Below are 13603 nucleotides of genomic sequence, written 5' to 3'. Positions count from 1 at the left end.
AAAAAAATGTTCATGAATGTCCAGTGGAATGTTAAAAATTGTGGAGTACATGGGGTGATTCTTTGTTGTACAGAACTTCTTTGCACATTACAGTGCATCTAGCATCCCTGACTCCCTTCTCCAAGATGCCAGTATTACCTCCCAATCATTATCAATACATAAGTATCTCCATACAATTCTAAAATTATTTCTAGTGGCTCTTCTTTCTATCTCCTTGGGGACTGCTGTTCTGAATTATGAAGTAGTAGAAATAAGATATAATATAAATTTTGTATAATGTCCAACACTGCATTACCAAACAAGTTGCATGCTTAATAATGTTCTTCCAATAATTAACTTCATAAAGAGGAGGATAGGGCTTAGAGAAGGAGGGCAGCTTGACACAATACAAAGGTAACTCAATTCTGAGTTCAAAGACATGGACCAAGTCTACCACAATCTGAATGAGCCTGAGGAAATCTTTTAACTTTTTTAGGCTTCATATACATACATATATATGTGTATATATATATATATATATATATATATATATATATATATACACACACACACACACACACACATACACATACATATATATATACACACACATATACATATATACACACATATACATATACATATATATACATATATATGAACATATGTGTGTGTGTATACACACACACACACACACGCCTTTGGGAGATTAAAAGAATGTAACAAAGTAGTCTAGAGAATTGAGGAGAATAAAATCAGGTGGGGCTACATTTGTAACAGATTAAACAATGTCAGGAAAAGGAAAAGGATGGATGATGGAGATGGTAGTATTAAGGAAAGATATTTGATTCTTGGCATGATAAATACACAAGTAGATAATGTGTGAGATTTACAACATTCAGCAATGTACAATAATGCTTTTGGGTGTAAGATAATGTCTACATGTACTTTGTTATGTATGTATATTAAGTTTAAAATACATGGTTCTCAATTCCTCACTATAGAGGTTGTAAGACTGAATCTAATTTGCAAATAACCACAGATCACAAGGTATTTCTAAGAGCAAGTATCAGTGCTGTGAGAACCAACAACAGCTCCTTCAGATCAGCACAATTCTTAACCTTGATCAGACAGAGGAGACATCTTTAGAGGTCCAATCAGCTCAGGGTTCCCATGACCAGAAAATGAAACAGAATGGGGAAATCTAGGGTTCTACTAGGGAGTGCCAGTTCTCCCAACACTACAATCCTTTAAGGAAATTTCCTGTTAAATTAGAGAGTTCAAAAGGTCTCTTGGGGTGTTCTACCTCCCACTATTCCTCAAAGAGGCCTTTCTGTAAGATATGGTGGAATGGGGAAGGTGGTCATATAGACCTACATTTGAAACAATTTCTACCTTTTCAGATGTGCCATCATGAGAAAGTTACTCTTAGCTTTAATTCCCATATCTATAAAGTGGGGATTTTAATACCACTCTTAATTTTGTTGGGAGAATTTAAAAAATAAGTAACATAAAGCCTTAGCATAGTGCTTCATACATTATGGGTATTGTGAGAATTCAACAAATATTATCATCTTTGCTCTTTCCTTTCCCAACCTCAGTACTTTGTCTCTACTTGTCCAGCCCTAGAGAAAATGCTCTGCTCACATCAGCATCCAGAAGAAGTCGGGATGTAAGTATTGACCATGTAGCTTCAGGTCTGTTTAAAAAATGCCTAGAACTTTAATTTATCCTGTATTATCTCTTATTCTCTTCTGTTTCTTTTGCCTGGGGGCAAATGGTATTTTCCAGAGACTAAAAAGTCTTATTATTCCTTGGTAAGGGGTTCTCTTTCTGGGAGGAATCAGTAGAAACAGCTACAGAGTTAAAACAAGCTGTCAGATCTTTCTGGCTGGGCATAAGCTGAGCCTGAGATTTCAGCCTAGGGCAACTCTACTTCTTGGACAAAAAGGTTCTCTGCACTCAAGTTGCTGCAAATTGCTATTTCTGGAGGAGTTGCAGAAGGACACTTAAGGAAGATTTACAGAGTTTGAATAAGTGCTTCAAATACAGTTGTTCTGGCAGAATGTTTCTGAGAAAATCTAATATACACATATACACACACAATTTATATATATATATATATGTATATATATATATATATACACACACAACATATATTATATATACAATTATATACATATAATATATACTATATTTATTATATACATGTATATATCTATACACATACATACACACATATATATGCCATATATATATGACAGATATATAAACATTTTTTGGTAGTGTGCATTTTGTGAATCTCTGAGAACACTGAAGGGTAAAATGTCATCCCATCATCATGTGGTACTGTGCCAAATGTTTCTGGACAGTTGCCTAACCTAACCTTCATCATTATAAGACATCAAAAAATTTACTGAACAAAGGAGAAATTCTAATAAAGGACTACAATACTGATAATAAATTTGATGGACTATAAGTTCTTCAGGTTAGAAAAGCATAATTTAGATATCATTAGTAATAATAAATACCACTTATTGAACAATTCCTACGTTCTAAGCACCATGCTGGGCTCCTTTATATAGAGTACAGTATTTTCAATTCTTAGTACATTTCCCATAATATAATTTTATTATCCTAAGTTTTACAGAAGGAGACAAATGAGTCTTAAAGAGGTTAAGGAAGTGAGGTCACACAGAGCTAGGAAATTTAAACTTAGGATTGTCTGGCTTTAAAGCATAAATCTTTTCCAAAGTGCTTCCCATTAATTAATGGGTGTCAGTTGACAGAGAGTAGTATTGGAAGAGATATAGGAGTTCATTTGGGGAAAATCAGTTTTCTTAGAAACAGAGAACCTGAGGCCCAGAAAGTTTCAATGACCATGCAGTCTAACACATGGAGAGTAGCAGTACCAGTTACACTGGGATCCTGCAGTGACTGACTCCGTGCTGCCAGTTCAGTGAAGTCCTCATCAAAGCCCACCAGACTCTCTGTGTGTCCAAACCCTGTTCATGTCTCTAGCCTCAGCTCTTGAAGAACCTACTGTCTAGTGCCCAACATTCTGGGCAAACAGAACTATGAGCATCTATGAGTAGTTCTACACAGCAACCAGAGTGTTACAGGTGTTTCTGTTTTTGTTATTTTTACTCCAAAAGCTTCTCTCTCTTTGCTCACTTGATAAACACATGTACGTTACTTCAAGGTTCAGTTCGATTCAGCCCAAGCATCACTACCTCTTGAAGTCTTTACTAATTCACTTACTTTCTCTTCCCAGACAATCAGAAAAAAATGAAGTAAGGAGTAAGTTAATAATAGCCAACTTTTATTCCACGCTTATTCATTCATTCTACAAATATTTATTGAACCCATATGACTTATAAGCACTGTTCTAAGTGCCTTACATTTATTATGTTAATCATTCCTCACTAAAAATCCTGAGTTAGGCTCTATTTTTATGCTCATTTTATAAAATAGAAAATCTAGGCTTAAAGAGATACAGTATCTTTTCATAGAAATAAAATAAAATAAGTAAATAAATGAATACTTAAAAGTTATCTTGCTCTCTTCCTCCTCTGTGGTTCCTCTGGTTCCTGAATATATGTCCATTATGGAATTTGCAGAACTCCATGGAACTTGTTTCACTTCCAATTTGTGATTTATGATTATATAATTCTGTATATATAATGATATATTTACTACAGATTATATATGGCTGTAGGCCATTAGCATCACAATGGTAGGGGTAGGATTTCCTTTTTACTATTTATATTTACTTTTTTTTGTTGTTTTTACTATTTACTATTTTACTGTTTACTATTATATCCACAGCCCTGATAGAGAAGCACATACTAAGCAGTCAGGAAATGATAGTTGAATAAACAAATGAAGACTGAATGAATGAAGTACAAATGCATAGACTCTGGCCTTTGAGTCTCCACTGTTCTGTGCTGCCTTCCCAGATCAATCTGAATTGGGGAGAAATGCCACATATGCAATGATGGACAGTTTCTCCCCACTCCTCACCCAAGACCAACATTATTTTCCTAGATGTACATTCTAGAACTCACTTCTGGACACTATAATTTTCCATTTTCTTACCTATTATTAGGGTTATATTAATTCTACAGATTTAAATGGAATGAAAACTTATTTGAGAAAGGACAGAAGCTGTTTTTTAGTCTTGCTGAGGAACAACATAATGACAGTGTCCTGTTAGCACACAACACCCCAAATAACAGGAGTTTGGCAAAGAGCCTTGGGAGGAACTCAAGTCATTACCATGGCCCTCTATTATAGCAGCCGGAAATCACACTGCTGATTTCCACGTAATACAGCAAATATCTCTGAGAGCAGGATCTCAGTTCCAAGACACTTAACAGCCCTCAGGCACATTCTGTACCATATGTGGGTCCCCAGGTTATTCTAAAGCACGCATTCTTCTCCTTTCTACTTTATCAAGAATTGTAATGTTTAGTATAATTAACCTCCATCCTTTGTTTCACAGTATTTCACAGGGTATCTGTAGCTAATTTAAGGGGTAAGAACAGTATCATATCATAAAATTCTCAAAACAGACTAGGCTTTTAATGGACACATATGCATACACATACACACACATATGCTCTTACTTTTGTTAGAGTATATAAGGGTGTATAGTACTTACACATATCTGTATATTTTAAATATTAGACATATTCTATAGATGCATATGTAAATGAGTACACACATATACACATGTACACATATACATGTACACACGTATACATATATACACATACACATAAATCAGCATTTTAGAACACCTACAGGAAGTAAAGGAAATGTACTTCATATGAAGAGAATAAAACATCCTTTGGAAGAACAAGTTAGTACTTTCTAGGTAAGAAAATAATAATATAGAACTTTAATTTTTATATGTATATATGTATATACATGCCTACATGTATATGTGTATATAGATACATATATAGAGACCTATAAATACATGAAAATATGTTAATATGTACAAGTATTTAGGTATTATAGAGATATTTTAAAACATATATTAAAATCTATGCATAGCACTCTCATAGGACTGAGGTGGTAAAAAGGAGGAAGGGTCAGGTGATAGAAGAGTGTCACAACACTAAAGGCCCTAAAAGATATGGTATTTTAATTCCAATATTTGGAGGACTGTTCTTCCCAGCTAACAATAAAATATATGTGAATAAGAGAAAATGTATAGAAATAAGTATGAAAAAGAATGGGAGATGGTAGCTGTCTTAATCCATTGCCTTCTCATATGTCACTAGATCCTTAATTATCAGTGCAGAGAGTCTATTTCAATCCTTTAAAGCATTAAATGGCTATAAATTTAAGGCAAGTAGGAGGCTGACTTTGTTAAAAAGCAAGAAAGGGAAAAGTTTCCCTTGATGGATGAAAAATGTATCAAGATTTTTAGAGCATGGTTATTATAATGTACTGTTTTGGGGCTGAGAAATTATCAGTTATGAAATGCAAATCTTATTACACCTTGGATAAAAAGAATTATGACAATAAATCAAGTTGCTTTTTCTTTTTTTTTTTTTTTCAAGTTGCTTTTTCTACTTTAATGTCAGTTGGCTAATTCTACTCTGTGCAAAAACCATAAGCTAGATGTGTGTTTGTCTTCTTTGCCTTGAGAATTTAACATAATCAACACAAGAGATATAATTTAAAGACATTTAAACCATTTGTATTTGTTAAAGAATATATAGAGACTTCAAAATTGTCAAGACTGTTTTTTTTTTCAGTTTGAAATTCATGTTAAATTTTGAAAAATAATTGAGTTTCCAAATGTCAGGCTCCATTTCAGGCTGAACCAGTTTAATGCTAAAATGACAATATATTCTTCATTTAAAGCAAGATTCTGAGATGAATGATATTAATTCATCAAAAGCCACATATATGTAACTCAATCATTAAGATCTAGTGATATATGGTATTCTTAGAAGTACTTTTTAAAAAACTAATATTAAAATTAGAATGTTCTCTACACCTTTCCCATCATACCATTTCACTTGTAATCAATAGCCACTCCTCAATTATAGTAAAATCATATTAAAATCAAGAAAAGACTTTTTTTTCCTGAAAACAGCTTTTCTCCTTCTCAATGGATATTTAAGAACTATCACTGTTCTATATTTATGACAGTGATTACAGGTGCACTTTATTTAAATTTTACAGCATTTACAGGAAGTTGTCTTACCTCTTCTGGATGGGGACAGGAGAAAAATGAACCAATTTCATTTCTGATAAAATGCCAGTAGTTTGGGGCAAGAATAAGCTAGGAATTAAATTAAGGCAATCTGCACATCTGCTTCAGAACTAGATTACAGAAGAAAGAGAATTATAGTTTTTAATATAAATAACCTTATTGCTACTCTATGAATAAATAAAATGTTTCATTATTGTATTCTGAGTGTAATCATCCTGTAGTCTGCACCCAATTATTCCCTTTGTGTGTAAAATGAATTATTTCATATAAACAAATTTTCTTCTCCATTACTGAAAAGGTATACAGTATTATGAGAGTAAAATTAGAAAAGCATAATTTAAATCACTACTTTCCATAGCTGAAGAAATAAATGCCTTTTTATCATTAAAGAGGTGGAAAGTATTTGATTAAAGTTCATTTTTTTCTCTCCCTTAAAAACAAAAACAAAAACAATGAGGCTAGGCAGTACAGAAAAGTTAACAATGATTAGAAGTTAAATTGCTGCTAAAAGCCAATGATGCAGCACAGTAAAATCATCTGAGGACTACAGAAGTTGAACTTGGGAAAAAGTCACTGGAAGAAACTGAGCACAGCATCTTCGGACTTTCACAGGCCACCCAGAGGTGAGCCCACAAACACCTGTGAAAATGACAGGTTTTCCAGGCCTACCGTTTTCCAAACAGGCGCTCCTAGTCAGCAAGGAGGACTCAGCAAAGTTTCCAAACCATGCTACCCTTACACAACTTGTTCTCAGTTTCTTCCGATAGTCAAGGGAAAGTCAGAAGGAAAAGGCTCACCTGTGCTGGGCTGAACCAACCATGTGGGCAGGCGCAACGCTCCCCACAAGTCCCTTTGCCTTTAGCGCTCGTCTTGTGGGGGCTTTTCCGCACACTGTCCCACAAAGTGACCAGCTTGGTCCTGTTTGAAGCTGGGCCCCCTGGTCCTGAGGAGGGCATGGTCTGAGAATTGTACCCAAGCCCATGAGGGTTCCTCTGCCAGCCACAAGCGCAGTGGGCATCCCTGATCAGTGTGGGTGCACTCCTGCCGGCATCCATCCCATCGGACCCCCGGCTGCAGCCGTGTTGCTTGGTGAGGTATGCATTCATACTGCCCTGATGCCTACTCTTTCCTTTGGTCAGCTCTGCACAGGAATGTCTCCTCCCTCACACCCCTTTTCTTCCAGGCAGTTGTAAAAGTCTTTTTTTTTTTTCCTCCCGTGGATCCCTCAGTATCTTTGACAGCTGCTATAAGCAGTGCATCGTGGGAGCAGCGAGAGCAGCTCCGCACAGCATTATCTGCGGGCTGGTAGCTCTTTGTCAATAGATGACTCAACTCACAGAGCAACTTGACAGTATCCCTGCTCTAGGCAGAAGCAATCAATGCTCCACACAGCTGGGCTACAAGACTGTACAGTGTGTTACAAATCCTTTTTGGATGGAGCCCCACAGTAAAGAATACTCTTTGCAATTTGGCATTCTGGCTTTTCCGTCTCCTAGATGAGCCCTACACAAAATACAGACCTCAGGAAAGAGAGCTTCTTATCAGACTAGCAGGACCCTTCGTTCTGGAAAGGATGCATATAGACTGAAATAACACAGCATGGACAATTTAAAATGATGGGAAAGTTAACCTGTAAAGAAATTTCTAACATTTACAGGAATCACTTACCTAGAGAGATATTTGCCAAGACACAGAGCAAATCATGAGGTAACTATATAAGGGCATCAATATTAACTCTAAACAATATTAATTCATTCAGAAAAATCACTGAGATCACAGCATTATACTAGGGTCCTTTAAAATTTGGAGGTTTAATTTGTTTTAGATCAAGATTATGTATTATATTCCAAACATACATTTTTTATGCTATGAATGATTATTAATTCTTTCTGGTTCAAAATAAAGCAATTTTCAAAGTTCAAAACTTATGGGTTGGCTTATTTTAACACAGTGTTTTTCCTTCCCCCAAATTATTCTGAGGATTTCCTTTCAAATACTTTACCACAACAAATACATTCACCACAGAGAGAGTCTGCATTTTAAAGTGAAAGACACATCCAACTCTGCCATCCAGTATTTTGGTTTCCACAGACAGAATTTTCAAATTCTTTTACTGGAAAATGAGTGAAATCTATCCAATTTAAAGCAATTGCCTTCCAGAGAGGACATGATTGTTTTAAAATTTTAGTATGATTGCAGAAGCCATACATAGTATGGCTTAGTAAAGAGAAAGGCTAATTACTACGACAGTTAGAATTTTTATTATGTTTGAAACTTTCCATATTTGTTGCCAAAATGTCTATCCTTATCACATATCCCTGAGGGAACCATTTTGGTTTGACTGGGATACAAGCTGCCATCTATACAGCACCAAAAAAAATGCTACAATCCCCAAGATATAATTTTTATCTATAGACCAACAGATCCGCCTTCCCACTGCTGGGGCAGTATAGACCTCATTTCTGACTGGATTGGCAAGGTTCTGATTTCAAGGGCTAGGATTATAAAATATACAATTTTCAACACTAGAACTCCCTGGACAAAGCATTTTTATACATAAAAACTGAAAGGAAGATGTAGGATCTACTCTTCCTGTGTATCTCCACAAAATGGTCCTTTTCCAAACTCTTATAGCATCAGGGGCTGCTATAAGTAACTTGCCTGGCAATGCAAGCATTCAAGACACCTTTGCTAAGTAATGACGACCCATATGTGGAAGTTCAAAGGGCAGGCCCTGGTTTGCTACTGACCATTTTGTTTTTACCCCAGGCACCTAGCACGCTTCCTGCCCAGCACGTACCAGACTTCTAATAAATACATATTTTTTGTATGGATGAATGAATGGTTGGGTGAATGTTTATATAGAAGGAAGAGACATGCAGGAGCTAACATGTTTTGAAAATAATATTTCGTTCAGCAATGCTCCAAAAACATAAATTATTCCTTTAAGGTTAGCTGTAGTGTTGGTTTTGAAGTGTTAAGGAAATTTGCCAAAAAAAAAAAAAAAATGAAGACTTGAATTGTTAGGTGGAAATAACAATGATATTAATGGTCTTTCTTCCTGAAAGAGAATCCAGGAGTTAAGATCGATATCTAAGAACAGTAAAATGGAGGCAAATAGATCATCATGTGATGCTCTGTGGGGAAAAGGGCAGAGTGCCATCCACATCTCTTCCCTTCCCTTCTCTCTCCTCTCTCTGTCTTCTCCCTCTCACTCTCTTCTCTCTCCCTCTATATCTCTTCTCACTCCTCTCTTTCTCTCTCTCTTTCATTTTTTATGCTGGGTTGTTTGGAATGAGCCTGAAAGAACTTCTAGGTCAAATAAAGCCCCAGAGATCCTTGTATTTGTCTAGTGTCACCATGATGCATGGCTATACAATAGGACTTGATGTGATATGGCAATACTATCACCCCCAAATGAGAATGTCAAGAAGTGATAAGTTTGGCTCTCTCCCATCTTATCTAACCATAGATGCTTCTCTAGTTTTTCAGGCAGATATAAGTGCTCAAAGGCCCATTGCCATCTTTAGGGAAAACATGCCCTGTTCTCACCCATTTGCCTCTCAGGTATGAGAATCAATCTGTGTAGGAGTCAGCGTGAATCCATTAAAATTTTGTAATGGCGGGTGCAGTTTGCAGCAATACAGAAAACCTCCTGGCTGGGCACTACACAAAGATATTACAAATCTTTATAGGGACCTAACGCTGTTATAAATGGGTTGTTTGGAATAAGCTATTTCTTCTCATTACAATGAAAATAGATTTTTTATTTTTTTTTATTTTAGACAGAGAGAGCATGTGCACGAGCAGGGGAGATGCAGTGAGGGGGGAGGAGAGAAAGAGGGAAAGAGGATCTTAAACAGGCTCCACACTCAGCATGGAACCCAAAGTGAGGCTCGATCCCAGGACCTTGGGATCATGACCTGAGCCTAAACCAAGAGTCGGATACTTAACCAACTGAGCCACCCAGGCGCCCCTAGAATTTTTGTTTTAATAACCTCACTATGCCATTTCTGTACAGAGAAATAAACATCATGAATTGCATAACTAATGCTACTTCCTCCAAAGATCTCAAAGACCATAGAAAACTTTCATTAAACTTATTGCAAGACTATACTGAAATTATTTTTTCACTTTAATACACGTAAAATATATCCAGCCTCTTGTCTTCCCCTGTTCTCCCCAGTTATTTCTTTTTTGAACATGACATTTGGCTTTCACAGTCTGATGACAGACCACTTAAATAGATAAATATGTCCAACTAGCCCACTGTACTATGAGACAGACCTACTGATTAAAGATAATTCAATTTGATCAACTGTAATTGGACTATTGTAATGACCATGAGATGACATGATATTCTGGCCAAACAAGAATTAGTGGTGCACAAGTACACATCCTACTTATCATTGTGATTTAACATGGGCAGATGGTGCACAACACAATGCCTAGATGAGATATATCTTATTGACCTCCCTTTGACCTGACATTGACTCCAGAGAACAACCACTAGCTTTGAAGCAGGGGCTTAAAACGAATATCTGGCTTGATTTGTTTAATAAAAAAATAATTGGCAAAGATGAATTGCTAAATAAATTGTGCCGTACTAAAGCACTATGCAGACTTTGTTTCCAGAAAAAATTTCCTTCAGGCATTCTATGCATATGGGAAATGAAAATATTAATTATGAAAGAAGAGCTAAAGGTTTGCTAAAGGAAGACTGGGTACCATAAGCCCTGTAGCAGCTATAAGTAATGTGTTAAATAATCACAAAATAGTATAAGGTATTGGATACAATTTTTCTTGATTTGAAAACTGTGCACAGTCCATTCCTGTGGCTGCAGACTGGAGATGTTATAAATGCTAGCTAATATTCTTCTACATCTAATAACCTTCAGCCTAGACAATCTCTAGACCCAACCATGTTCGCCTTTCAAAGCAAAAGAGAAGCCAGAATATTTAAAGTATTTTAGGCTCTAAAATTATTTCCAAAATACTTAAGTCAATTTAATTATAATTCTTACAAGGCAGAAACAAACAAGAATTAACAGTGTGGAAAGGCACACACCAAATTGCTATAGAGATTTAACATGGACTGAGGATTTAGTAAGTAGAATAAAGTTTCAATATGTCCCAAATTTTCACTAATATACTTGGATTTGTATGGGTGTTGATGAAGAGGGAATCAGTCTTAATTGACAATAAGGCTAAATTAGAAAACTGTTTTTAGGAAATGCAGACTTATTACATTCTAACACATGCAGGAACACTATTAGAGAAATAAGAACACAAGTTATGTGACATTTCTTAGAGAATCTGAAAGGAATACTAAAAAAAACTAATGATCATTTATAATTTACATATTTTAGCAATTGAATCTAACTGACAGACTAGGAATTTGTTCTCATCCTTCAAGATTAAACTGGTGTCACTTCTCTGAAGCTTTCCAAATCCCTCTGGCCTATTCAGTTGTGCTCTACTCTGTTCATACATGTGTCTGTGCAAATATCTTTCACATTTGTCTATTTCTCTCAATCACCATGATGACCACCCCCATCCAAACTAGCATCAGTTTTCTGTACACCTGGTGAAACAGCTTCCTAACTGGGCTCTGGCATCCACCCTTACTCCTATACATTCTTACACAGTGGCAAGAGAGACTTTTAAATTGTGAAAATGATCAAGTCCTATCCTACTTGACAGCTGTCAATAAAGTCCCATTCTCTCGGATCTTTATCCCCACAGAGAGCACAATCTTTAAAGTGGCTTATAAGGTCCTTAATCATGCCCTGTGTGACCTGGCCTCTGCTGCTTTCACCTGTCTAACCTGTGCCTCACCCCTTCTTCTACCATTCAACAACACGGGCCTTGAATACCTACCCTTGGTCCCACCTTGTGGCCACTACACATGCTCCCTTCCCCTTGCCACAGTTTTATGGTAATTCATTCCTGCTTACCTTTCCAAGGTGCATGAAGAGACAACCTCCCAAAAGCAACCCAAATAAACAAATAGCACAGTCTAAAAGTGGGCTTACTATGCAATACAGCCCCGAAAGAAGGCTCCTAGACCCTTCCATCCTACTAGCTTGCCATCCATAAGCCTCTTCTATTCAGAAATTCTGGAGTCCTCCCTACTCTCTAGGGCTCAACTTAAATGTCACCTTTTCAAGAGGCATTCCCAGGACACTGTCCCCACCTGTTCGAGAACATATCAGATCATCTTCCCACCAAGCACTCATCTGTCACCCTGTACTTGTTTACTACAACACTTAACAACAATTATATTAAAAACAATAATTATACTATTATTTGTTTTGTGCCCTTTTTCCCAAAAAAATGTAAGTAATGCCCATTAGGGAAGGGAGAGGGATCTCTTTTGTGCATCTGTATCCTCTGAGCCAAGCACAAAGTAAATGTTTAGTATTTATTAAAATAAACAAGAAAGAAGATAGAATTATCTTTTAGTGGTCATCAACATAGGCATCTTGGTCCGGGTTCTACTTCCCAATTTTTTTTAAATTTTTTTTAACGTTTTTTATTTATTTTTGAGACAGAGAGACAGAGCATGAACGGGGAAGGGGCAGAGAGAGAGGGAGACACAGAATCGGAAGCAGGCTCCAGGCTCTGAGCCATCAGCCCAGAGCCTGACGCGGGGCTCGAACTCACGGACCGCGAGATGGTGACCTGAGCTGAAGTCAGACGCTTAAACCAACTGAGCCACCCAGGCGCCCCTCTACTTCCCAATTTAAAGTGAATAAACATTTTGGACCTAAAAACAAACAAACAAATAGAAATATAGCATGCTCTTAAGGTCAGCATTTAAGTGAAACATTCACTGTGGCTGAGTAGCCTAATTATATTAACACATTTTTTTAAAGAAATTCATAGTGGTCTTCTAATGCTAAGAAATTCAAACAGCTTGTTTTGTTTAAGAATATTTTTTAAGCTTATAGATTTATTTTTGAGAGGGAGAGAAAGAGAGAAAATGAATGGGGAAGGGGCAGAGAAAGAGGGAATCCAAGCAGGCTCCACGCCATGAGTGCAGAGCCCACAAGGGCTCTGAACTCATGAACCATGAGATCACAACCTGAGCCCAAATCAAGAGGTGGAGGTTTAACTGACTGAGCCACTCAGGTGCCTTGAAACAGCTTCTGATTTATTTTAGCAAGATATCCATTCATAAAGGCTGTACTTCCAGGGGTGCTTGGGTGGCTCAATCTGTTAAGCTTCTGACTTCAGCTCAGGTCATGATTTCCCAGAGTTCGAGCCCCACATTGGGCCCCATGCTGAAAGTTCAGAGCCTGGAGCCTGCTTCAGATTCTGTATCTCCTTCTCTCTCCCCAACTCCTGTGTCTCCTTCTGCCCCTCTCCCACTCATGCTCTGTCTCT

General features: G+C 36.9%; 1 protein-coding gene across 17 annotated transcripts in view; it reads right to left on the bottom strand.

Annotated features, from left to right (window-relative positions):
* DLG2 (discs large MAGUK scaffold protein 2) overlaps positions 1–13603 on the bottom strand; it is a 2073554-nt gene that overhangs the window by 767630 nt on the left and 1292321 nt on the right. For 2 of the 17 annotated variants that reach the window (XM_043580070.1, XM_043580076.1), the window contains exon 1: positions 7012–7500. The exons of 12 other annotated variants lie outside the window; for them this stretch is intronic. In XM_043580070.1, coding sequence (XP_043436005.1) covers positions 7012–7320 — 309 coding nt within the window. In that variant the 5' untranslated portion in view covers positions 7321–7500. Of the gene's footprint in view, positions 1–7011; positions 7501–13603 lie in introns of those variants that run through there. 3 more of the 17 variants (XM_043580071.1, XM_043580079.1, XM_043580074.1) reach the window with 2 other exon arrangements.

Source organism: Prionailurus bengalensis, chromosome D1 (assembly GCF_016509475.1).
Source record: "Prionailurus bengalensis isolate Pbe53 chromosome D1, Fcat_Pben_1.1_paternal_pri, whole genome shotgun sequence".
NCBI classification, from domain to species: domain Eukaryota; kingdom Metazoa; phylum Chordata; class Mammalia; order Carnivora; family Felidae; genus Prionailurus; species Prionailurus bengalensis.
Note: the sequence above shows the minus strand (reverse complement) of the source record. Positions and strands in the feature narration are given on the sequence as shown.